Source organism: Nerophis lumbriciformis, linkage group LG38 (genome assembly GCF_033978685.3).
Source record: "Nerophis lumbriciformis linkage group LG38, RoL_Nlum_v2.1, whole genome shotgun sequence".
Classification (NCBI taxonomy): domain Eukaryota; kingdom Metazoa; phylum Chordata; class Actinopteri; order Syngnathiformes; family Syngnathidae; genus Nerophis; species Nerophis lumbriciformis.
This window is the reverse complement of record NC_084585.2, coordinates 24,773,775-24,801,762: the sequence shown is the minus strand read 5'-3', so window position 1 is coordinate 24,801,762 and position 27,988 is coordinate 24,773,775. Positions and strand designations below refer to the sequence as shown.

Sequence of the window (27,988 nt, the reverse complement as noted above, 5' to 3'; positions counted from 1 at the left end):
TCAGCAGTGAGTCCCAGCGTCCCAGGATCACTCCCTAGATGCCATCACTCACTTGAAAGCCCAGGTGGAGTCCCTTCGCTTGACCCACAGCCACAAAACAGAAGTTCCAAATGACCTTGCTAGAATCGATTTTACCCTGAACGCAACACGCTTTGGACACGCCCCCAAGCTTGGTTGCCGCCCACAATCTCACCCAGCCAGGTGACAGTTGACGAACGACACTACCACCTTCAAGATAACTCAGCATCATACCACAGCTAGACTCGCAGCAACAATCCAAAAGGAATTATTTTTGTCCGTAATCAGCAAAAAAGTGCAATTGAGACTTAATTTCCCGCTTCCGCGTAGCTTCCTAGCGGCGCGAGGACATCGATGACACGAGCTTGTGACGTTGACAAGCACACACAAGAAGACAACAGAAGTGCGACGTCGACGGAAGATTTACTCTCCTTTTTCTGGGTACCCGGTAACGAACGGACAGTCTCGGTCAACATGTCGGAGTCCACCGGGGAGGCAAAGCAGGCGAGCAAAGAGGTGAAAGAAAGCGAAAATGTCGCGGAGAAATACTCCGCCTTGACGGTGAGCAAGAACACTGAAATGAACATGGAAGAGCTGTCGTCTGCCTTCAGCGCGGTGCCCACTCACAAGCCCGTTAAAAAGGTAAGACAGTAGTCACCAAGCAGGTAGTATTACTAGTAGAAGTGGATGTATAACAATTGTTAACACTAGTTTGCATACAAGCGTATATAAGACGCTAAGTGGCTGTAACATGCAGCTATTTCGGGCAGTAATCGTTTAATGACCATTTAACACTAAGCTAACAGCTCAGCTGTGCCTTTACTAATCCTGTGAATTTATTCTCGAGATAAATACATATATTCATCTATCCCCTGACTACTAGGGCAGGGTTATTCAACTGGCAGCCCGCGGGCCAGATCCATCCCCGAGAATGAAACCACATTGTCCCGCTTGAAAGAGACCAACATTTTTCTAGCAGATTCCTAAAAACACTGAAGCGCTGTCATATAGACAATCTTTAACTAGCTATTTTCGCAGTAGGTCCTGGAAAACAGCACAGTGTTCCTCTTTTTTTTCCAAATTCCGTAACTTTGACAAAATAAACACAAATCAGATGTTCACCGCAGAGGACGCTGTTACTCGGAAATATACAAAGTAAGAATATTAGTAAAGGGTGAATACCCCTCCCTCAAAACTGTTTTGGTTGAATGGCCTTGCACTAGGGCAGGGGTCACCAACGCGGTGCCCGCGGGCACCAGGTAGCCCATAAGGACCAGATGAGTAGCCCGCTGGCCTGTTCTAAAAATAGCTCAAATAGCAGCACATACCAGTGAGCTGCCTCTATTTTTTTAAATTGTATTTATTTACTAGCAAGCTGGTCTCGCTTTGCTGGACATTTTTAATTCTAAGAGAGACAAAACTCTAATAAAATTTGAAAATCCTAGAAAATAATTTAAAGACTTGGTCTTCACTAACTGACAAAGAAACAGATAACAGATTTGGTGTCCAGTTCAAAGTGTGACATGATTTATTTAAACATTTGAGTGTTGACTTTTGTATTTTACATGAGTTATTATTTGTACAAACATGGTGCAAAGTAATTCATGATTTGTTAAAAAATGTTAGTGGCTAGCTAGTTAAAATGGGATATTGTGATTTCACAAGACTGTCTTAGAAGTGATCATTTGAAAATGTTCAATTTGAAAAATGTGCACTTAGAGAAAATATAAAAATAAAGTGTTGCATATTGATATTTATCTGTTTCTATATATATTTATTGTGAGAAATCATTAAGATGATCAGTGTTTCCACAAAGATAAATATCATTAATTATTAATAATAACATAGAGTTAAAGGTAAATTGAGCAAATTGGCTATTTCTGGCAATTTATTTAAGTGTGTATCAAACTGGTAGCCCTTCCCATTAATCAGTACCCAAGAAGTAGCTCTTGGTTTCAAAAAGGTTGGTGACCCCTGCACTAGGGGTTAGGACCGGGATCGGCAACCCAAAATGTGCACCAAAAATACAAAAAACATTTTGTCCGGAGCCGCAAAAAATTAAAAGCCTTATATAAGTCTTATAATGAAGGCAACACATGATGTAAGTGTCTATATTAGTTCTATTAGCCTATTATCAAAATGACTGTAAAAGTCTTATATAAGTGTTATAATGAAGGGAACACATGATGTACGTTTATATTACTAAATGACTGTGTCGCAGGCTGACGCAAATCTTTGTTGACAGAAATGTTGTGAAATTTAATATTTATTCTACACATTTTTACAACATTGGAAAACAGTAGTAAAACGGAGGCTTCTCAGAGGGTGAGATAACTCCTGGAAATTACTGGCTTAGAACGGCCAAAGGTATAGATGTGTTTGTCGAAGTTAAAGGAAACCGCAGGCTGTCTTCTTCTAGTCTATTTTTTTTACAATCTTTGCAAGCTGTATAACGTTTGCTGTGGTCTGGAAGAACATTCTGCGATGAGGTGGCGACTTGTCCAGGGTTTACCCCGCCTTCCGCCCGAATGTAGCTGAGATAGGTTGCAGCACCCCCCGCGACCCCGTAAGGGACAAGCGGTAGAAAATAGATGGATGGATGGAACAGCATGGCACACAAACAACTATCAGAAATGCAGCCAATTATACATACAGATATTGTGTCATGAGACATGCAAATATAAATTAAATACACAGAGGACATAAGTAAAATAAATTAAATGATCTCAAATATACCTACAAATGAGGCATAATGATGTAATATGTAAATACAGCTAACCCAAATAGCATGTTAGCATCGATTAGCTTGCAGTCATGCAGTGACCAAATATGTCTGATTAGCACGCCACACAAGTCAATAACATCAACAAAGCTCACCTTTGTGTATTCACGCACAGCATAAAATGTTTGGTGGACAAAATGAGACAAATAAGGAGTGGCATAAAACATGTCTTTCTGTGGCAGCGCCATAGAAAGTTATACTTGTAAACAAACTAAGGTGAGTTCAGGGACTCCCGTAATTAGTAGAATAAAACGGTGCTCGCCAATTGATTGAGTTAAACAGTGGGATTTCTAATTATTAGGAAGGTTTGTGTCATGTTTGTCAGAAACCATATTAAAACAAAAAATATAATAATATATTTTGAAAACTCTCCAGGGAGACACTAGGGTGGCGCTAAAGATGTGGCTCTTGAGCCGCAGGTTGCAGACCCCCGGGTTGGAATATACTCTACTGGGAATGCTGTCATCAATCTAATAAGTATAAGTATTCTTAGGGTCATTATTGCAGGTACTGATACTGACCATTTTTATTTCATGATTTTGTCATTTCCTTAATGTGTTGGTCATGATTCTAATCAGACAAAAAGTTAAAAAAATAACCCCACAGACAACACTGTGAAAGCATACAGGAAGTCATCAACACACAGATGCTTATCTAACTTGCAGTGTGGACAAAACCAACACAATAGTTCAACACAAATACAATACATGTTCATTGAACTTTGGTGCTGTCCAGTCGTTAAATAATACTGTGTATATTTGAGAAATCTGTGTGGGGAAAATGTCCGCAACTTGGGTCAGCGTTTTTTATAGCGCTGTCAAACCGGTTGAGAACCACTGGTTCAAAGTATCAAGAATAGGCATTTTTAGAGGTGTGTCCATAATAATACCAAATCTCAAAAATAGCAAAGCACTCTTGCAGAAAACAGTAAAAGTTGAGACATTTTTGCAGCATGATTTGAATGGAAAAAAATGTAGCACTGTCTGGTAAACAAATATCCATATATTGAATTGAAGGCCAGTTGTCCCATTTGAAATGTAACCTAGAGAATTGCATCATGTTAGGTAAATACATGTGGGATCCTAAATAACATTTTCAATGTTTTTTAATTGGTTGTTTTTGTGTGGTATAACCATTTTAGGCCCATTTAACAAAAACAGATTCCAATCCTAAAATGTTTTAAAAACTAATATTATCTGGCAAATTTCACTCATTTTCATTCAACACCCCCAACATAGCTTAAACAATAAAACAAAACTGAACCCCAGAATCTCTGAAGGGTTAAATAAGATTTCCTGTGAGCTGAACAAGGCCATCAATGAGACAGTTAGATTGACATTGAGCCAAATTATGTCAGATAAACCTGAGCACCGTTTTAAAGTTGGAACAAAAGGAGAGGCTTGTGCTCAGACATGTCAAACAATGAGCAGGTGTCAGTTTGTAAACACGGTCTTAAACAATTTCCTTTGTATTGCTATTATTTGATACAACATGTGGGTTTGTTCCGTGCCATCAAAAAAACAGGAAGAACTCTCCTATGTGAGACATATTTTTTATTGTGTCGAAGCTAGTGTGTACAAAGTAAGACTGAGCAAAGTAACCTTCAGTAGGTCTAATCGGAAGATTTTGCCCAAACCTTAGCCCAGTTTACTGTCTATCAACAGGAAGTCTTGTGCGAGAGTTATACTTTCACATCCTCATTACTTTTAAAAATGAACACCTTTCCATTGTGTCGCTGATGAAATGTAGAATACTACAGTGTTCCTTCGATTATCACTGGGTTACGTTCCAGACCCCCCCTGTGGTAAATTAATTTCTGCAAATAGGGACACTATTTATTATGATTTATGTGACTAATATATGCATTTAAAGTCTTTATAAACACTACGCACAGCTTTCACACACGTTTATGCTCTTAAAACACTTCATACACTTGAAAACCTAAATGGGTGCTCGAAAATCTCAATTTACTCAATGGTACTTCAAAATCTGTAATGCACTGAGACAATAGTCTTATTCATCCATCATTGTATACTCGTTTGTAACTGGACCGTTAAGGTTGTTTTAGAAAACGTTTCATCTCTCATGCTTTCAGGCTTCATTTCACGCTCAAAAGACCAGAGCAGCTGTCCTGTCTGTTCTTAACAGTCCAGCTGTGATCAATTCCATACCCTGAAAATGTAATGTGGTTGTGAATTGTGAATATGGTTGCAATCAGACACATTGGGTAGAATTGTACTCTTCTTGGTGCAAATATTACAAACGTGACATGCTGTTCTTAAAAACAAAATGGAAATCAAGTCACAGTAATACTGATTATGTAATCCTTCTGGTTATTTGGCAGCTTCTTTTGAGCGATATGAAAATGTGCCGTCTGTGACCAAATCTGCATTTGAACAACATGAAGTGGGTGGGATTAAAAGACTAATAATTGTGTAGGCGTGTGCATGTGCTAAACATTTGGTGAAATCATTATGTACTGACTGAGTTATCTTGGTTTTCGTGAGTAACTGTAAAGACAAAAATGTAAACAAAGTTTTCCCACAACAAATAAGACACTTTTGACACCCAAAGATATAAACACAAACACATGTTTTAGAGAATACTTATACTTTTACATGCAGAATACAATGCCGATTACCCTTGTAAATAAACTTTATAGCATCAAAGTACAATAAAGTGCATACGATGCATGAACCAAATCACACTGGCTCAAAAAACCTGAAGTAAGTTCTCCCAGCATTAAACATAACAATCACACATCAGTGTGTAAGCCGTGAGCCCTGGTGCCTCAACAGGTATGTGGGGTTCCAAGAACTTTGCCAAAAAGTATTTTATTTACCTCTGCCAACTTGTGCAGGTTGAATTATGCAGCATCTTGTCATGTAAATCTCGAGAAACGGCTTCCCATTGTTCTTTGTTGCTACGTTATATCTGATGGAATGCTGCCAGGGTTTAGTAGCAGGTCCTTGAAATCAGGTATGAATCACAATTGAAGATCTGACTCACCTTCTGAGCACAAATGGCATCTCACTCAATGGCCAAATGATTGGTTTTTGGTCAATTGTAGACTCTTGTTGCTCAGAATCTTATTTCCTGTTGGAGAATAAGGAATCAAGTGTCTACTCTATTACGTCTAATAGGGCTGCAACTAACGATTGTTTTAATAGTCGACTAGTCGTTTTGTCGAATAGACTGCCATTTTTTTACGTTGTGTGTGCGACTTGATATTAAACTCAGTTTTAAAACCTATTCTAGTAAATTACATTGTATCAAAAGAAACATAATTTACTGAGAAAGGAATGGTTTTACTTTTTAAACAAAGTATATAACCACAGTGAAAATATAACATACTTTAAGTGCAATATGTCTTGTAAATATACCATTCAGTGCAAAAAGTATTTGTATCCAGTACTGTTGGGGTTATTTAGCTGCAATTATTTACCTAAAAGTGTAAACATAAACATTCCTGACAGTCTACCAATAAATTGTATCAAATGACTAGTCGAAATTAACAAATCCTTGTTGAAGCATTTTAATAATTGACGTAGTTGATTAGGTCAACTAGGCATGAACAGTATTAATGGTAACCGCGGTAAAACTCCCAACAGTTACAATTACTGTTTTAAATTTAAATGATCTTAAAACTAAGATTGATAAATGCACTTTGATAAACTCACAGATGGACTGGCAACAGCTGGAATGTTTAACTGAAAACAAGTGAAATTAACGTATTTCGCCATTTAGAAACAACACACCCCAATCTAAATGTATATAAACACATTGCAGTCTCTGCAACTAAGATATTCAATTGGGCAGATTGAACCTACAAGCTGTGTGTGTTTTCTTAGCACACAGTGATTGTTCTATACACGGATCAATACAAGAAGGAGGTGTTTTTTACGGTGCGTTCAAAGACCGCTAAACACAGTTTGACACCACAACGCACAACAGAAAAATTCTATAATAATAACAGATTATTTGTTACACACTTCTCATTCAAATGAATCTTAAAGTGCCACAGTACAAACCAATATTTAAAACTTAAAAAGTTTACCCATTAAACAGATAAAATACTAAGACTAAAATAAGAAACACAAAACGTGCAAAATAGTGGCTTTTCTAACAGTGTGTGTATTTATTTGAGTTGTTGGATGGCGTGACTTGGGTGGTCGAGCGGCCGTGCCATCAACCTGAGGGTTCCTGGTTCGATCCCCGGCTTCCGCCATCCTAGTCACGTCCGTTGTGTCCTTGAGCAAGACATATCACCCTTGCTCCTGATGGGTCGTGGTTAGGGCCTTGATTGGCAGCTCCTGCCATCAGTGTTTGAATGTGTGTGTGAATGGGTGAATGTGGAAATAGTGTCAACTGTCAAAGCGCTTTGAGTATCTTGAAGCAAGAAAAGCGCTATACGAGTATAACCCATCTACCATTTGTTTTAAAGATAATTACTTGTAAGCGACAAGCCAAAAAGAACATAAACAAAATGGATGCCCGATCTTTTGGTGGCAGTCCAAATAAAATTGTAACCTCAACTGCTGTAAGTCCATCCATCCATTTTCTACCGCTTATTCCCTTCGGGGTTTTGGGGGGGCGCTAGAGCCTATCTCAGCTTCAATCGGGTGGAAGGCGGGGTACACCCTGGACAAGTCGCCAGCTAACTGCTATAAGTGAATGTATGAAAAACACGGATACTCTCAGTGGAGAGACTTTGAAATCACAGATGCATGGAACTTATGCTGTTACCTATATATGTCTTATTTTTTATCAGCAAATCCAGTTTGTGGAGGACAAGCAGGAGTTCAGCAGGTTTCCCACCAAAGCAGGCCGCCGTTCGCTGTCCCGCTCCATCTCTCAGTCGTCTACAGACAGCTACAGCTCCGGTAAAAAGCAGCGTCAGTCTTTTTATCATCTAATTTTAGTCTCAGACTAGTTTATATTACCTTTTGAACTTTTTGTTCTACCTCTCAGCCGCATCCTACACCGATAGCTCAGACGACGAGACCTCCCCGCGGGACAAAACACAGGTCAACTCCAAGGGCAGCGGTGACTTCTGTGTCAAGAACATTAGGCAAGCAGAGTTTGGCAGACGTGAGATTGAGATAGCGGAACAAGGTAAGACGCACAGAGGACACAAAACTCACTTGACTCTACATCAGGCACAGCTGCACATTGAATATCATGTAATGCAAGCTTTTCTTTGTTGCATTGTGCAGATGTGCTTAATGCGGTATCCAGTGAGTGGCATTGCCTTCCATTCCACCTCTGTTTCTTACACAAGTGTGTGTTTTTGCTTTGACATCTTTGACATTGGGCAGCACGGTGGAAGAGGGGTTAGTGCATCTGCCTCACAATACGAAGGTCCTGAGTAGTCTTGGGTTCAATCCCGGGCTCGGGATCTTTCTGTGTGGAGTTTGCATGTTCTCCCCGTGACTGTGTGGGTTCTCTCCGGGTACTCCGGCTTCCTCCCACCTCCAAAGACATGCACCTGGGGATAAGTTGATTGGCAACACTAAATTGGCCCTAGTGTGTGAATGTGAGTGTGAAAGTTGTCTGTCTATCTGTGTTGGCCCTGCGATGAGGTGGCGACTTGTCCAGGGTGTACCCCGCCTTCCGCCCGATTGTAGCTGAGATAGGCTCCAGCGCCCCCCGCGACCCCAAAAAAAGGGAATAAGCGGTAGAAAATGGATGGATGGATCTTTGACATTGTTCTTTCTCTCTAACACTAATCGCTCCTAACGTTATGTTCTCAGACATGTCAGCACTGCTCGCTCTCAGGAAGAGAGCACAGAGTGAGAAACCGTTGGCAGGTGCCAAAATAGTGGGCTGCACACACATCACTGCACAGACTGCTGTAAGATATTTCTTTGTCTTCAAGCTTAAACATAGATATAGTATTTTGTATTGTATTGTAGTATTCCTGTTTCTCAGGACTCACTTGCACTGCCCGTTGTACCCGTTGTTCACATTGAAGGTCAATTCTGATTTTTTTGCTCACATGTGACCTGTATCAAATTTTTTCATGTCAATCAGAACAGTACAATTCCGAATTTTTCAAATCCGACTCGGGCCTCTTTCGTATGTGAATGTAAATCAGATATCTATCTGATTTGACTGCAGTCTGAACGATCGGGTCGCGTTCTTCTCACCAATACATGATCAATAAGCGACGAGTCTCTTCGGAGCAGGCATCGAAGCAAATGTCCCGCAAACTTCGAGAGCCAAAATGCTTGCCCTTTTCTATGGAAGTATTATTGTAGCAAAATTATTTGCAAACATGTATCTCAATCTATGTGTGTGTAATCCAATGTGCGTGCGTGTGTACTAATATGTGTGTCTGTATATCAATTCGAGTGTGTGTATTCAGATCTGCGTACGTGTCTTTTTAGAACCGCGTGCGTGTGTTTTAAGTTGTCTGTCTGTCCCTAATCAGAAATAACCTTCAATAGGCTGTCTATTTACTTAGACGTGACTTTTGCCACACTTCTGCCGTGTAATATTTGAGTGTGCACATCCACATTTGTGAGAGTGTAATACAATTTGTGCGAGCATTCGGAAGTGCATGCGTGTAATACAATCTGCGTGTACATATCTATGATCTGCAAGAAGCAGGGACCCTCTATTGTCTGTCTTTATTACACGTGACTTTTGTGACACTTCTGCCTGTACGATTTGAGCAAGCGCATTTAGATTCACGAGTGTGTAATACAACTTGTGCGCGCAAATTTAGAAGTGCGTGCGTGTAATAAAATCTGTGTGCGCATATCTGAGGTGTGCCTACATTTAACCAACCACGGAAGACACTACAAAATTTAAACCAATCAGAAACAACATACAGCCTAGGTGCGTGAAAGAGAGGAACAAAGACCCGCCTTACGTTGTTTCTGATTGGTTTGAATTGTGTAGTGTCTTCTGTGGTTGGTTAAATGTAGGCACAGTGGATTGATGGATTGGTTATTTCGATCTGTCTGTACAGCAATTTGAACGTGTAAAAAGAGTTGTTTGTCTGTAACTCCCCCTTGCCTTTTCTTATACTCACCACTAGTGTTTAATGGTATTCTGCAATGATGTCAACGATGGACCAAACTCGAACACTTGCTCTGAGCTGCCAAGCTTCACGCTTTGAGCGTGACAGTCACGCAATTTAACCCTTTCTCACGCCACACACCACACTTGACATTTGTCACACTTATATTCCCCATTCACTATTCTATATTTTGTTCATAATGATAACATTTGCAGCTTGCCATAGTTTGATTAACTCTGATTGATCAAAATGGCATCTTGGCAGACGCACCTCAGCTGTATGTTGTTTCTAATTGGTTTAAATTGTGTGGTGTCTTCTGTGGTTGGTTAAATGTAGGCACACCTTGAGATACGCACACACAGGTTTTACTACTCGCATGCACTTCTGAATACGTGCGCACAAGTTGTATTACACACTCAGGAATCTGGATGCGCGCACTCAAATCTTACACAGCAGAAGTGTCGCAAAAGTCACGTGTACGTAGACAGCCTATTGAAGGTCCTTTCTGATAATGGACAGACAGGCGACTAAAAACAGACGTACGCGGATCTAAAACACACGTACGCGGATCGGAATAAACACTCGGTTTGTTATAGAGACACAAATTGGTACACACGCACGCAAATTGGATTACACACGCACAGACTGAGATACACGTTTACAAATAGTTTTGCCACAATAATACTTCCATATGGTTCCTTCTTAATCTTCTACGCGCAATAATTTGGTTAAAAAAATATGGACTTTGATTGCACAAAATTCTTTGAATTTGCCACAGATGTGCTAGGGCTAAAACCTATTAGAATTGTATTTATGTTTACTTCCGTAAACCCTGCAGCACGTGTGACAACAGTCATATCTGCATGCAGGTCAGATTGCGTTCACATTAGACATTCCATTTTTTGCAATGTGAATGACTCCATAAAAAGATTGGATTTGACAAAAAAAATATGAAATGGACAATGTAGCTATTAATACCAATAGATACGTAACACACTTTTTAGCTGTAAGTATTCCATCATTGTGGAAGGCACGGAAACAAAGACAACAGAAATGCAGGGACATTGTGCTGTATGCAGTTGCAAAATACACCGTATGGTTGAATCAAGAACACAGGCAATAATCTTTAATAGGTACACAAAATGTGTGTTAAAAGCACATGTTTGTACATTGTCAATAAAGTAAACCACATTAAAATCGACTGAGCAATAAACAAGTTGTGATATATTTACAACATACAACTCATTGTATTGTATTTTCTTGATAGGGAAAGTGGCAAGATGGCCGCCACATTGGCTGCTACAGCGTGCTGGCGTATTTAGTTAAATCTATGATTCCACTCATCCACACTCACACTGCTCTAAAGGATTTGTGAGCAGTCACTTTATTAAACAACATTTTGCTTTTAGATTGGTTCTGTTTGTAAAACCTAGTGGAAGGAGCATTCCCATGTATTACACAAAGCAAGTGTTCCGTCGCTTTGACTTTGTGAATTATTTTGTATTAAAATGTGGCCATTAAGAGTGATTCTAGAATATAAAATAACACTAAATTCGAGACAGACCATCTTTTTGAGATCGTTTTTTCATACAAAACAAACAACTCATCAAGTCCACAGTGTTGTTATACTTACTATCAAGTGACCAGTTAAAGCTGCTTTATGTCACGGTAAACTAGATGCTTAGAGGCCACTTGCGTTCGATCATTGTGACCCGCCCTGTCCCTAGTTCAAACCTTCGGATTCACACACACAAGTAGAAAAAGAACAAAGCCACGGAGAAAGGGCGGTGTTTGGAGTGATTCATGGTCTCCCTCACTCGTTTAAACTCTGCACGCCCGCCAATTAATCCAATTTTTAATCCTTTTGTATGAAAAGATCTCTCCCTTGGGTGGACACGCACGTGTATGTACATGAAAAATAAAAGCTAATCAAAGCCAACTTAAGTACTACAGATGGAAATGAGGTGTTAGCTAGATCTGAAGTGATGATAACAACCAACCCCAACCCCCCCCCCCCCCCCCCCACATCCCACACCCCGGATTGTAAATATTGTAAATAATGTAAATAATTCAATGTATATACTCTGATGATGATTATCTTGTTTGATGACTGTATTATGATGATAGTATATATCTGATAGTATATATCTGTATCATGAATCAATTTAAGTGGACCCCGACTTAAACAAGTTGAAAAACTTATTGGGGTGTTACCATTTAGTGGTCAATTGTACGGAATATGTACTTCACTGTGCAATCTACTAATAAAAGTCTCAATCAATCAATCAATCAATCATCTGGTGCACCCATCGATTCCTTGTAATTAATGTATTGTGCATACTCTCTATGAACTAATTTAAAAAAAAAAACCTTTTCATTCAGCACTTGTGAGGTGTTTTACAAAGTTAAACTTCTAATTATGACACATATAAACATTTGTTTAGGAAATCAGTTTTTCTAAAACCCCGAATGGTAAGATAAGCTAGCGGTGGTGTTATTGTTATGTATTTTGGTTTGAAAAATGTGACTTTGAGCAAGTTAATACAAACATGCACACTGTGACTTCCTGTTCAGTGCAAAGTAAGCTCCAACATACAATCATGGCAGTATTAACCTGGATTTAACCACAACAAACAACAAATTGCTACCTTTTTTGACTGTCAATGTTACAACTCATCTATTATTATAAGTAAAATTTTAATTTAGGAAATTGAACAATATATCATGACTCTTCCTTTGTTGTTTGCTAATTTACTACCTCCTTTTTGAGTCAGTTTTTTCCCAAACAGGCTCTCTGTGTCATATTACCTAGTCACTGGTTTGAGTGCATGCGCTTGTTGGTGATAGGACCAAAACCCCGTTTGCATGTATAAATCGCTAAACCCAAAATATAAGACACGTCTTTTTCAGACTTTGGGTGTCAAGTTAATCCAAGCAGGCCACAGAGTGCCTAGTGTGAGTGCCCTCTAAGTGTTTTGTTGACATGCCGTCAGATATTTTGTCCATCTTGTTGAGCCTTTTGTGTTACTGAAATGATCAAATAATAAACAAATTAGAAAAAACCTGTTCTTTTTTTGTTTTTTCAGTCAATGGCTTTATCTTATCTGCGTTTGTAGGTGCTGATTGAGACTCTGGTGGCTCTCGGTGCACAGTGCCGCTGGACTGCTTGCAACATCTACTCCACGCAGAATGAAGTAGCTGCTGCCCTGTCAGAGATCGGTATAAACACTAACCAAGACAAAACACATTTACCTAACATGCTGGCAAGTTTCTTCTTTGTAAATGTTAATGGCAGACATGATGCATTATACGTGAAAGAAGCACCATCACTTTGCTATGGGATGGTGAAAGTATGCCATTTATTTCACTGTAGCTCATTCCAGTGGTCTGGCATTTTAATAGCTGAAAGAAGAGCAAGCAGTGTAAATTACATGGAACTGAGTTGTAGAGGGTTGTCTGCTATTTAGAAAGTTGCTGCTGGAGTGCACCATTTAAAAAAAAACTAATAGCCCTTTCCATTGTTGTTATTCTGTCAGTTACATAATTGCAATGTCCTGTAAAGTACTAAGGATGCGCTAAAATATTTCAGCTACACTGCACTCTTCCTGCATAAAAAGCAAGAGTATACTGTAAAATTGCTTGTACTATTAGTTGGCATGTTGCCTTTGATCTCTTTAATTGTGTGTGTACAGTTGAAAAGTGGTTCAGACCACCCTATTTAAATGAGGTTTTTGTGTATTATTTTGGCACTATGTGCCCTACACATTCATGTTATTATGCTCTCCAACCTGTGTGCAATGTTTTTGTACTAACGGCATACATCTGTAATTTGTACCACCTTTTTTGCAATTTAGAATTGCAATCGATAGACAACAGAAACTATTTTTAGTGCATTGACAAGCTGCAAGGAGGTGGTGGACCATCACAACTGCAGTGCATTAATGCGTCTGGACTATTATAAGCGCTAACGCAGAGGAACTACTTTAAGCGGCGCTGTGATCACAAATAGGTACCTAGCTTATGCAACTATTGTCATACTGAGCTGCTGCATCAACTCTGAGCTGGTAAAAGTTAATTCTAGATTATAAATCATGCCTCTCACTTGTATAGTAGAAGGTTGTTGCCATAATATGAGAAGTTGGTGAACTTTCTCATTCAACATAAACACTGAGGTCGCGAGAAAGACATAAAAAGACGCTTATTTTCGGCCACTTTTATCTAAATGGGAAGATATTAACATCTCATCAGTTGGCATCTTAGTGAGAGCAGACCTTGTGCTGTAAGTGATTGTTTTATCATGTTGGTAGTTTGTATTTTTTATTTAACACTTGGCAATAGTGGATATGTTTATCACAAAGCTTCTAAAATGTGTGGCTCATCCTCCATATATTCAAGCTAAAAAATATGAGGTTCTGGTTCATCATTTTCCCCAAAGTAGTCGTTGTCTCAGCAGGTAGTCTGTCATGATTAGTAGAGGTCTTGTTGTTTAAGGAAATAGCGAACCTTGTGATGCGTCTGTAAAATTAATACACCTCTGTATGCTCAAAATGACCAAAATATGTAAATATTACATGTTATTATGAATGTGCCCGTTACTACATTACACATATACTTACAGCATGTATATAAATGTTGATGGAGGTTTTTGGATGTTTTTTTAGAGCGCTTTATAGTCGGAATAGAGATAATTCCATTAGCTCAGTTGTTTGCTGACTTGTGAGCGTTTATTTACGAGTTAGAATGCATGAAAAACGTGTGCTTGTCTCTCATTAGAATTGTGAATGATAGGCAAAATTCCAAAAAAGATGCAGTTCCCCTTTAAGTCACCATTAGCTATACAATTATATTGCTGAACAGACAGTATGTCCAAACACTTTTATTTACAAACCCCGTTTCCGTATGAGTTGGGAAATTGTGTTAGATGTAAATATAAACGGAATACAATGATTTGCAAATCATTTTCAACCCATATTCAGTTGAATATGCTACAAAGACAACATATTAGATGTTCAAACTGATAAACATTTTTTTTTTTGCAAATAATCATTAACTTTAGAATTTGATGCCAGCAACACGTGACAAAGAAGTTGGGAAAGGTGGCAATAAATACTGATAAAGTTGAGGAATGCTCATCAAACACTTATTTGAAACATCCCACAGGTGTCCAGGCTAATTGGGAACAGGTGGGTGCCATGATTGGGTATAAAAACAGCTTCCCAAAAAATGCTCAGTCTTTCACAAGAAAGAATGGGGCGAGGTACACCCCTTTGTCCACAACTGCGTGAGCAAATAGTCAAACAGTTTAAGAACAACGTTTCTTATAAGTGCAATTGCAAGAAATTTAGGGATTTCAACATCTACGGTCCATAATATCATCAAAAGGTTCAGAGAATCTGGAGAAATCACTCCACGTAAGCGGCATGGCCGGAAACCAACATTAAATGACCGTGACCTTCGATCCCTCAGACGGCACTGTATCAAAAACCGACATCAATCTCTAAAGGATATCACCACATGGGCTCGGGAACACTTCAGAAAACCACTGTCACTAAATACAGTTGGTCGCTACATCTGTAAGTGCAAGTTAAAGCTCTACTATGCAAAGCGAAAGCCATTTATCAACAACATCCAGAAACGCCGCCGGCTTCTCTGGGCCCGAGATCATCTAAGATGGACTGATGCAAAGTGGAAAAATGTTCTGTGGTCTGACAAGTCCACATTTCAAATTGTTTTTGGAAATATTCGACATCGTCAGTGTTGGGACTAACGCGTTACTTTGTTAGTTTCGGCGGTAACAAGAGTTATTTTTTATATTCAGTGACTCAGTTACCGTTACTACATGATGCATTACTGCGTTATTTTACCTTATTTTTTATGTAGTATCGGCTAGAAACAGAAGATCTGAGTGTGTTTTATTGCAGCGCTGCATTGTCGTCCTTCTGAATCTCTTGTGTCACAAGAGGCGCGCTCTGTGTGTGTCTAGGTGTGGTTGTGGGTGTGGGAAGAGGAGGGGAGGGGGGGGGGGGGGGGGGTGCGCAATACAACGTAAACCGTTGGCCAACCAAAAAGTAACCACAGAACACTATACGGTATAGTGTTACTTTTTGGTTGGCCAAGCAGACGTGACGACAGGCTGCCCTCACTCAGGTCCGCACGGACCTGTAGGGGGCGTGCCTTAAGTCCGGCTGGAAATCGGGAGAAATTTGGGAGAATGGTTGTCCCGGGGAGAGGCACTGAAAATCGGGAGGGTTGGCAAGTATGAGATATTCTCACTTCTTTTCTTTTGTTGAGCACAAAGAAAAGAACATTTTAGTTAAATGTAAGTTGTGTCTTGGATCAAAGATCCCGTCTACTGCCCAAAACAACAATTCAAATCTGCCTGGTTATGCTTTGTGTATGTCACGTGTGCCTTCCTTAGGTGAAGCCAGGTTTACAGCTATGTTGTTATTATGCTGTTTGTTACTTATGTATGTTATGTTGCAGCTCTTTAAAATAGTTTTGTCAATTTGTTCTGGCCTGAAATAAATTGGCCCTTTGAAACATATCTTTGTCTTTGTGTGTTGTATGTAGACCACATTGCTTAGCAGAGTTCAGTGATGCAAATGCATGTCAAGTTGATCAACACATTGTATTAATCTCCAGTGCTGCAGTACTGAAATGAAGGCTAAAAGGGCATTAATGGGAGCTTTAAAAAAAAAAAGTAGAAGTAACTAAATAGTTACTTTTCACAGTAACGCATTACTTTTTGGTGTAAGTAACTGAGTTAGTAACTGAGTTACTTTTTAAATAAAGTAACTAGTAACTGTAACTAGTTACGGGTTTTCAGTAACTAACCCAACACTGGACATCGTGTCATCCTGACCAAAGGGGAAGCGAACCATCCAGACTGTTTTCGACGCAAAGTTCAAAAGCCAGCATCTGTGATGGTATGGGGGTGCATTAGTGCCCAAGGCATGGGTAACTTACACATCTGTGAAGGCACCATTAATGCTGAAAGGTACATACAGGTTTTGGAACAACATATGGTGCCATCTAAGCGCCATCTTTTTCATGGACGCCTCTGCTTATTTCAGCAAGACAATGCCAAGCCACATTCAGCACGTGTTACAACAGCGTGGCTTCGTAAAAAAAGAGTGCGGGTACTTTCCTGACTCGCCTGCAGTCCAGACCTGTCTCCCATCGAAAATGTGTGGCGCACTATGAAGCGTAAAATACGACAGCGGAGACCCCGGACTGTTGAAAGACTCTACATAAAACAAGAATGGGAAAGAATTCCACTTTCAAAGCTTCAACAATTAGTTTCCTCAGTTCCCAATTGTTTATTGAGTGTTGTTAAAAGAAAAGGTAATGTAACACAGTGGTGAACATGCCCTTTCCCAACTACTTTGGCACGTGTTGCAGCCATGAAATTCTAAGTTAATTATTATTTGCAAAAAAAAAAAAAAAGTTTATGAGTTTGAACATCAAATATCTTGTCTTTGTAGTGCATTCAATTGAATATGGGTTGAAAAGGATTTGCAAATCATTTTATTTCGTTTATATTTAAATCTAACACAATTTCCCAACTCATATGGAAACGGGGTTTGTATGACAGTCCAAATATGTTGACACACGCATAGGGCGGATGACTCCTTGTCCATCATCTGTTTTTGCAGCACACACTTTTCAGACATGCTAAATAAAGACACAAAATAGCGCCCGCAGAACAGTGATCAGCCTTGAAAAAATCACATTGTGTGTGCTGAATGATTATCTTTGCATATCCTCCTCTTGCTATTGTGGCCGTTCTAATGATCAGCATATACTCTGCATATTCATGAAGACAGACACGCTAAATGGATTGGGCTCCTTATTCTGCTCACTAAAGAGACGCTATTCTCTGCGCACAATTTCAGTAAATCAGCTTTGCATGTGCTGTCAAGTTTGCATGTGTTTTAGTATGCGCGAACCTCTCTAAATTTCATCCAGTCAGGGAGCTGCTAATAGGACATTGTAAATATCACCTGCATAATACGTTTCAGGCGTGGCTGTGTTTGCCTGGAAGGGCGAGTCTGAGGACGACTTCTGGTGGTGTATTGACCGCTGTGTCAACAATGAAGAATGGCAGCCTAACATGGTATGCTAGAAATAACTGCCATGCAGTCTAGAAACTAGCTGTTTGAACTGACTAATGAATATGATCTCCCTCTGCCTGTTAGATCCTGGATGACGGAGGTGACCTGACGCACTGGATGTACAAGAAATACCCAAATGTATTCAAGAAGATCCGAGGCATCGTAGAAGAGAGCGTCACTGGGGTTCACAGGTTATCTTTGGGCTGCAATAAATACGCAGGTACAATGTGAAGTTGACAACGGTATCTTTGCAGGTTGTACCAGCTCTCCAAGGCAGGGAAACTGTGTGTGCCAGCCATGAATGTAAACGATTCTGTCACAAAGCAAAAGTTTGATAACCTTTACTGCTGCAGAGAGTCCATCTTGGACGGGTAAGTAAGTCCGTCGGCCAATCCAGAGTGTAATGTCCAAACATTTGTACATTTTGTTTGTTTAGCAGCTCTACAAATAGAGATAGTTAAAGCCTGTGATATGTCAGCAATGCAAACTGTAATAGCTCTGTTAATTTTTACCAAGGCTGCCAATGAATAGTTTAGTACTCTCTAACAACATGCGCTCAGCTCTGGAATGGGTAAGCAATTTCACCTGTCTTACTCCCAGTCCGCGCTGCAATTTATTACTTCCCTCTGATTAATAATCTGCCAGCAAGACTGTTGTCTTGTGGCAAGTGTTCCATCATAAATTTAGATGGCTTGCAGTAGAGAGCAGACCTCTGCCTAGGTTTCAAATGGTTTTCCAAATCATTTAATGAAAAATAAAATATATAGGTGGAGTAGCGCCATACTGAAAAGAAAAACTGTAACATAAAACCAAATGTAATACGACTGCTGGAACAATTATAATTAGGTTGTAATAATAGTAGTTGACAAAGATAGAGATGTAAATATGTCACAAGATGAATCTCAAACTGAAGTCTGAAGTCACATTATTTCAAGAATTAGAAAAAATAAATCACAGTATTGCATTTAAAAACCTTAATTTTATAAGAATTAGAACTAGTAGAAAAAACTTAATCTTTTTTTCTACATTTAAAACATTTTCTTGTGGTCTACATAACATGTAAAGGTGGTGCTTTGGTCAAAATGTTTATAGATTATAATTATGTTTACAGAACATCCTTAAGCCACTTTATTACCATCTCTTCAGAATGGTCTGTTTTGTGGGTGGTCTTATTAACGTCCCTCCAGGCCAAGTCTTTTTTGACTTTGTCTTCTCCCCGTCAGCCAGTTTTTATTGCTTTCCTATGGAGTCTACTGACAGATTTAAGTTAGAACTATGCACTACTTTGTATTAGAAATGGCAACAGCGGAGAATTTTAGCATGCATGTGTATGTACGAGCCAGTTTGCCCCACAACAAGAAGATGGAGGAATATAAGGAACGTATTGACAACAATGTCGGACTACAACTCGATAGAAATGGTGGACTAGCGCAAAGCTCTTAAAAACCTCTACCATATATGGAGATATTGCTAACGTAACTAAAACAAAATATGTCACTAAAGTCTCAAATTCCAAACGGCTCGTTTGAAAGAAGACAAGATTGTTTTACAAATATCTTCGCCATGACTCCATGGCTTGATTTCACATTTTTGAGACTTATGGGGATCACAATTACACCAAATCAGGTACCAACAAGTAGGAAAAGTTGGCTTTGCATAATAGGCCCCTTTTAATATTGCATTGAAAACTAGTAGCTTTAGTGATATTACCAGTGCAAAACATTTTCATTATAATAATTTTATATACAAAAATGATAAGTGGTGTCCCGATACAATATTGGTCACGCGTATTGATCCGATATCAGCATAAAACAAATAGGTTATATTGGATTGCATCTAAAATCTCTGATATAAGTGCTCCGAAAACAGCAGTCCTGGAACGTTTTTACTTGTGCAAAGCTAGATAGCCAGTTAACATCTAACATCTAAATGTCTTCCAATAAGCACACATTGTTCTTTTAATCTATTTTAGTCAAGTCATTTACCAAGCTAAACATTCGGTAAGTAATAAGCCTCCTTAATTGAACAATATTACAGTCTAAAACAGCACCTTTGTCAATATAAACAAGTATAAAATAATTATACCTTCATGTTACGTACACATACAACGTCTCCAAGATAGAAGCAGATTAGAAAGTATCCAGTAAAAAATGTGTTCGTATCATTCAACTTACTGCGTCATGAACTTAACTTCACAAATTATTGTGGCAATTAGGTGTCTTCAAAAAAACAATTACCCCTCCACTCCAACCCATAAATAACATAAGTTCATTCCAGACAGTAAATAAATTCATCCCTAATATTGTTCTGTTTGACTAATTTCACTTGATTAAACCTTTTCTAACATTCCACACTATAAAATAATAAAACATGTATGATTTATGCTCATATCGTATCGGACCAATATCTGTATCATATTGGAAGTGAATATCATTGTGTCTAGAATCCTTAAATTACAAGTGCAAAAATGAATATGAGCGTAAAGTTGTAATATTACACTGGTCAAAATTGTTTTTATGGCAGTGAAGTCGTAATATTACTAGAAAGAAAAGTGATCTAATTGGAATAAAATTGTAGTATTACAGAAAAAATATTTTTAATGCGAATAAAATAGTAATATTGTAAAATAAAACCTTTGTTTTATAAGAATAACGTGTTATTAATATGAGGGAAAAATGCATCTTAAGCTAGTTTTCACTTTGGCCCTAATACTAAAAAAAAAAGAAAACTTAATTGTTGCAGCTAATGACTCTGCAGGCTTATAATTGTTGGTGTGGTATAGCGAGTCCTACAAGGCTCATTGGAAGGTACAGTAGCTGCACATGTGCTAACTACTATACTCCATTGTTTTTAGCTTGAAGAGAACCACAGATGTCATGTTTGGAGGCAAACAGGTGGTTGTGTGCGGCTATGGTGAGGTGAGATACTACCTGTGGTACTTTGCTTACACAATATTTCCTTCAGTCAATGGAACGGCAAAAACACTTGTCAGACCTCAATGCTAAATTATAGTTTGACAATTCTTAAACATGTTGTTCAATGTGCCTTCAGACAAGAGGTCTTTACTTTTACAGTACAGTGTTTTGTCTTTTGCAGGTTGGGAAAGGTTGTTGTGCCGCATTGAAAGCTCTTGGAGCCATCGTCTACATTACTGAGATTGACCCCATTTGTGCCCTACAAGCTTGGTGAGCGAAGCGTAAAATAACATATTAATAATAAAACATAACCGCAATACACCCGCAGTTGTCACTGTGCTGATTGCGGCTTCTTCTGAACAGCATGGATGGCTTCAGGGTGGTCAAGTTGAACGAGGTCATTCGCCAGGTTGACATCATCATAACGTGCACTGGTAAATCCCCTCGCCTTAGAATGATTGTGTGGTGCTTACGGATTCTGCTCCTTGTCTGCAGGAAACAAGAATGTGGTGACCAGAGACCAGCTGGACCGCATGAAAAACGGCTCCATTGTGTGCAACATGGGCCACTCCAACACGGAGATTGATGTGGTAAGTACCTAATTATCTACGGAGCATTTAGGGGTATATAAATGATACTAATTGATTTGAAATTCAACAATTTTAAATATGTTATAGAGGTCCCACCATACTGTATTGGAAGTGCGTTGCCCAAAATCTAGCCTTAAAAAGTACACAGTTTAAAAGTGCTTTTTGTAAACCCAAATGACAACACACCGTTTTGTGCATTTGTATCATTAATGCTAATAGGCTGTGTTTGCTCCAATAAGCACACTCTAACTTTGTGCTTATCCAACCTTAAAAACGGCATTCAGTACATAAGTGAAGTGAAGTGTGAAGTGAATTCTATTTATACAGCGCTTTTTCTCTAGTGACTCAAAGCGCTTTACATTGTGAAACCCAATATCTAAGTTACATTTAAACCAGTGTGGGTGGCACTGGGAGCAGGTGGATAAAGTGTCTTGCCCAAGGACACAATGGCAGTGACTTGGATGACGGAAGCGGGGATCGAACCTGGAACCCTCAAGTTGCTGGCACGGTCACTCTACCAACCGAGCTATACCGCCCCATTACATACAACAACGTAACTTAAAGGAGTGGGACAGGACATCGGGAACGTTAGCGACACTAGCATAGCGATGTGAGCTACACGCTAACATTTTAACATTGACATCATGCTAAGTTAGTCTATTGGTGAAGAAAAATGAAATAATCAAACTTACAGCTTCCAATTCTGTCGCTGACTGACAGATAGCTGGCTGAGTTCCAGGCTGTATTTTAAGATGTGTAGAGAAGCCTGTTTTAAAATGTGTTTTTACAAAGCTTTCCTCTATGAGATTAGTGGGCGTATTCACTGGACAGGCTCATCTCGCTAGGGGCGTGTCAGAGGTGGAATCATGTCCATTAGGAATTTTTTTTTCTTTCATGATGTCATGAAAACAGAATTTTTAAAGCGAACATTTCAGTGCCTCTTTTCTCAAAAGAGGAACAAACAAGTGAGGGAGATGATTGTTTGATGCTTATAACCAAGCATTAGGGACTAATGTTAGTGTTGGAGCATTATTTAAAAATCCACTTTTTCATAATAGGGGACCTGTAAATATTATTTTGCGATATTACGTTACAATATTTTGATTATCATCAGCTGTGTCAAATGATAAAATATGAATATCAAACATACTACAGGCAAGCCTTCGCACGCCCGAGCTGACTTGGGAGAGAGTGCGCTCTCAAGTGGATCATGTCATTTGGCCTGATGGCAAGAGAGTCATCCTGCTGGCGGAGGTGAATACACACATTCTTATTTAGCAAGCATGCGAGACTAACTTGTGGAAAACATGCTCATATTTTTTTTATTGTCTTGCTTTTCAGGGACGTCTCCTTAACCTCAGCTGCTCCACTGTTCCTACCTTTGTCTTGTCCATCACAGCCACCACTCAGGTAACCACTGACAGGCTGGGACTTGGACACAAACGAGACCCATGTTACACAAGAAAGTGTAATTTCTTCAGTGCTGTTCCATCAAAAGCCATAATATAATATTAAACATGTGTACTCACTTTTTTCATCATCTCATGCACATTTTGAGGCCCTGGCTATGATTGAGTTGTACAACGCTCCAGAGGGACGATACAAGCAGGATGTTTACCTACTGCCCAAGAAGATGGGTAAAAATATTACAAATGCTTTGATTTATGTTTGATTATGTACAGTAATTCTCACGTTTTTTCCAAATCTAGATGAATACGTGGCCAGCCTACATCTGGCAACCTTTGATGCTCACCTGACGGAGCTCTCAGATGAGCAGGCGAAATATTTGGGCCTTAATAAGAACGGTCCTTTTAAACCCAACTACTACAGGTAAATAGTCAAAGGGAGGTACCGGAATCCCTAGTGGTACTGGAAAGTACTGCAGGGTAATAGCTGAGATTGAAAGCAGTACCAGTTAGAAGTTTGGACACACTTTCCCATGTTATTGAAGGAGAACGTGTATCCAAACCTTTGACTGGTAAGGTATACAGCGAAGAAAATAATAATTTAAATTTAAACTGAAGCTATCTTAATTCAGATTTGTTTATTTTTTCTCAAGCTGTACCTCACACTTGTCGAATGAATGGTGAATGAAAATAGTTGTAACGTATTTAACATCTATTTTTTTGGTCTTCACAGGTATTAGTCTGCAATAAGCCACACCAACGTGTTGAGGGTCGCCAGGCGCATTGCCTACTTCCTGATGTTCACATGAAGACGCAGTGTGTGTTCTTATTTGTCACATCAAATGCATTTCTCACTGTCTCTTGTCCTTGTTAGAGCCACATTAGTGCACTATGCTGTGTATTGCATGCATATCAACCCGGTATTGGCGCATTTGCATCAATAATATTTAACATTTTTAGAATGATGTGCCAAAAAACTGTAAGAGAAGATGAATAAGGAAGTGATTTAAAAAATTGTGTATATTTTATGTGTGGAAAAAAGTCTAGTAATCATACTTGCCAACCCTCCCGGATTTTCCGGGAGACTCCCGAAATTCAGCGCCTCTCCCTAAAACCTCCCGGGACAAATTTTCTCCCGAAAATCTCCCGAAATTCAGGCGGAGCTGGAGGCCACGCCCCCTCCAGCTCCATGCAGACCTGAGTCCGCTTTCCCACGATAAAAACAGTGTCCCTGCCCAATCACATTATAACTGTAGAATGATCGAGGACGAGTTCTTGGTTTCTTATGTGGGTTTATTGTTAGGCAGTTTCATTAACGTCCTCCCAGCGCGGTAACAACACACAACAGCAGCGGTCACGTTTTTTGTCTACCGTAAAGCAGTTCGTCTGCCGTAAACAGCAATGTTGTGACACTCTTAAACAGGACAATACTGCCATCTATAACATCAATAACATATACGGCTTTTAGAGAGTGCAGTGCACAACTGCGCACACAACAAGGAGACGAAGCAGAAGAACGAGGAAGATACAGCCATGGCGACGCCGACGACGAGTAAGATGAAGAAATACGCTTTGTTGCACCTTTCCTGCCTGAGTCCGGCGATTAGTTGCAAATCTTGCTTTATTGATTGCTTGCACACAGCCAATCCAACACAAAACAAACAAGTCCCGCCCGCACTGACGCTACCGCTCCCTCTCTTCTCTCGCCCACACACTCACTGACGTCACTCACCTCACATGCTCACCTATTAAAGGGCCACACACACACATACGCTACTCTCATAACAGCTTGTAAGTTCCAAGCCGCAGCTGCGATTGGACCTAGATAGCCTCCGGGAAGAAGTAGTGGACTACCAAGTGCTTGGCACTGAAGATCTTCCTCAGGAAGCAAAGATTGACCGGTTTTGGGCCATGCTAGGGAGAGATGGAAGATTCCAGTCTCTAATGCATTTGATGAAAGCACTTTTGTGCGTGCCACACATCAATGCATCATCAGAGAGGGTGTTCAGCATGGTTAGAAAAATAGTGACAGAGAATAGAACAAGGATGGACAATTCAACCCTTAACTCAACAATGAGTAGATGAGTGTTATGTGCGTGTATATGTGTAAATAAATGAACACTGAAATTCAAGTATTTCTTATATATATATAGCTAGAATTCACTGAAAGTCAAGTATTTCTTATATATATATATATATATATGAAATACTTGACTTGGTGAATTCTACCTGTAAATATACTCCTCCCCTCTTAACCACGCCCCCGACCACGCCCACCCCACCCCCCACCTCCCGAAATCGGAGGTCTCAAGGTTGGCAAGTATGCTAGTAATACTTCTCTTGGTTGTGAAGTCAACTCTCGAGAAGTGACTGATGCCTTTTAATTTGTTGTTGAGCTCTAAAGCGATTGGTTTATTAAGACATTTTAAAGCAATGCACTGGCATTTTGAAGTACTTTATTACATGATTTAAATCTATATATTTTATTTGCTGGCCCTGTAAACTGAATACATTCCAATGACAAGCTATAGAGAGCTCTTTAGTGTTGCACTTGTCTCTGCTAACACTGCATATAGGTGTAGCGCTACAATAATATTAGGAAAATAATTAGTTTGTTTCTGGAAAAATAGGGATAATAATAACATATCCACCTCAGGGTATTTACACTTTAGCATTGATGTAATTCTCGTGATGTGAACAAAAAGATCAAACAGTAAGGCCATACTGTGGCAGCTAGACAGTAGATTTTTATTTAGTGTATATCAGGTGCTGTAGTCACATACCTGCATGCTGCCTCGGCAAATACAGTGTTTGTACTGTATACACCGCCACTAAGAAGTTTAACTTGGAGTGGCTTTTCTGTCAATGGTAGTTGGGTTAGCAGCACATCTGACTTATGCAGGCTTTTTATTAATACAAATAATATGAATTATGCTACATTTACTTGTGTTTTCAATGAATGATTCATTTACAGCAGGGGTGTCAAAAGAGCGGAACAGCAGCAATTTTCAGGTTGTAGCTCCTTTTTTTAGTGACCTTGGACATAATGTCAGAAATACTGTTAGGTATTTAAAATAATTTGCTCTGTCACCTGTAACACAAAGCTAAGATGGGAATGTTTTATTCAGATCGCTAACAGTGTTTCCCAGACTTTCATTACTTGTTCTCCTCTCCTAAACACATTATAATGGGACTGTCTATACATGCAGCTTGTCATTACAATTCTGTACAGCAGGTGGTGGTATGCATCGTCACTGAGCTTCTTAACACAAGTCATACACACCTGGTCTGCCAGAGAATAAGCAAATATAGTAGGAGGGATCAGTGTTGCCAACTGAACAACTTTGACACTATGTTTAGTGAGTATTCATCAGACCCCCTTTTTAAATGTAATTTGTGTTTCTAAGCATACTTGTTTTGCTTTTCATGTTTTTTGCTCACTCTCCTACAGCATCCGTATTTATGCAAATTAGATTATGTTGTCTTCGGATTTTTTGCAGCCCACACGTGTTTTTCTATTAGCCTGTGGCACATTCAAAACATAGAATGAACACCAAAGCAATTAGAATAATGATATTTAACGGTGTAGCACTTCTTCTTCATCCTTTATTTTCCCTTGATAGAAAAGTTTGGACGCCCCCGATTGAAGTGATTGTACTAGCTTGCTTCATCTAAATCAAAACTCACGTCGTTACTAGCCCGCCTTAGAAATGTGGCGTATTCCTGCACCTTCCTTGCAACTTCATGAACACTAGAGCCAAAGGTATTGTTACAACATTACGGCGCCATTGTCACTGTAACCATGGTTACTGGCCAGTTGACAGTGCCTTGTGATTCACTTAGTACAATTTAAATGAACAAGTGTTTTTTTAATATATATTTTTGACGCTGAACATTGTTGTGATTCTGCTATGCATTTTTCTTCTGTCCAAAGTATTTTAAACATGTTTGGAGATCGGTATTTTAGTGTCTGAAGTCTACTTTTATTATCTAGTCTTTTTCCCCCCTTCCACGTCATTATAAAGAGCACTTAATACATCTTCTCTAATCTATTTGTTTTGTGTCGACTGACAACTCTTTTAATCATGTATTATTTTAATTGATAGGACATATGCATGTGTGTTTTGTCAAATTGGATAAAATATGCGCACCACTGTGATTTTTACAATTGTACGACTGCTGGTTTGAAGTTTTTGACGTGAAAACAAACTCCTGTATTACGCTTTGAACACTCAAACTGTTGTTTAGTTCTAAAACACAATCGCAACACGATATGTTCTGAAAGATTATGTGCACCTTTCCCTTTAATAAAAGTCTGGCAACTTAGTAAATTGACCCTGGTGAATCTTTTTTTTTTTTTTTATATATATTGTAAAAAATCACTAAGATAGTTATAAAAGCAGGAGATGTAAAACAAGGTGAGGACCTGGGGTTTAATCTGTGATAGCAAATATTTATATGTATAGTTTTCATTTCATATAGTACAGGCCAATAGTTTGGACACACCTTCTCATTCAATGCGTTTTCTTTATTTTCATGACTATTTACTATGAAGAAGGCAAGTGTGGAGCTGGTGTGTCTGTATATTGTGGTGGGGCACACAGTATTGGCCACAGAGATTGTGAAGCGAGGATAAAGACTGCTGAAATTCAAAACATAAAAACTTGGGGGGGGGGGCATACTTGCCAACCCTCCCGGATTTTCCGGGAGACTACCGAAATTCAGCGCCTCTCCCGAAAACCTCCCGGGGTACAAATTTTCTCCCGAAAATCTCCCGAAATTCAGGCGGAGCTGGAAGCCACGCCTCCTCCAGCTCCATGCGGACCTGAGTGACGTCAGGTGCGCAAAACCACGTAAATCGTTGGCCAACCAAAAAGTAACCCCAGTACGCTATAGCCAACATTCACCAGGAGATGGCAACAGACAAACAGATCACTATTACATTCCTCCCCTTTTAGAAATGTATAGAAGTTACTCAAAATAAATAAACAACCCAACCAAAAAATGCAGCAGCTCAATTAAAAAACTGTACTTAAGCCACATTCTTTTCTTTTTTTTTAGTACTGAACTCTTAACCCTCATTTGTAAAAAAATAACATGCTTATTATACAAACAGTATTTGTACACCTTTAACAC

General features: G+C 39.2%; 1 protein-coding gene across 2 annotated transcripts; it reads left to right on the top strand.

Annotated features, from left to right (window-relative positions):
• Positions 1-180: 180 nt before the first annotated feature.
• LOC133578361 (S-adenosylhomocysteine hydrolase-like protein 1) lies at positions 181-27,183 on the top strand. Of its 2 annotated transcripts, XM_061932729.2 has the most exons (17): positions 182-660; positions 7,572-7,683; positions 7,772-7,915; positions 8,554-8,654; positions 12,944-13,046; positions 17,849-17,943; positions 18,026-18,132; positions 18,196-18,312; positions 20,796-20,859; positions 21,038-21,126; positions 21,220-21,290; positions 21,352-21,446; positions 22,602-22,700; positions 22,788-22,856; positions 23,005-23,083; positions 23,156-23,276; positions 23,586-27,183. In XM_061932729.2, the coding sequence occupies exons 1-17, from the start codon at positions 373-375 to the stop codon at positions 23,590-23,592; spliced, it is 1,761 nt and encodes a 586-aa protein (XP_061788713.2). In that variant the 5' UTR covers positions 182-372; the 3' UTR covers positions 23,593-27,183. The 2 variants fall into 2 exon arrangements, with proteins under 2 accessions (XP_061788714.2, XP_061788713.2); XM_061932730.2 differs by lacking the exon at positions 23,586-27,183 and having other exon boundaries at positions 181-660; positions 23,156-23,280.
• Positions 27,184-27,988: the final 805 nt, after the last annotated feature.

Bases quoted from the DNA above. Each gene is read 5' to 3' on its own strand.
- LOC133578361 (XM_061932729.2), top strand. From the start codon at position 373: ATGACACGAGCTTGTGACGTTGACAAGCACACACAAGAAGACAACAGA. The intron at 661-7,571 runs GTAAGACAGTAG...ATTTTTTATCAG, and splicing joins CTCACAAGCCCGTTAAAAAG to CAAATCCAGTTTGTGGAGGA. The intron at 23,084-23,155 runs GTAAAAATATTA...TTCCAAATCTAG, and splicing joins CCTACTGCCCAAGAAGATGG to ATGAATACGTGGCCAGCCTA.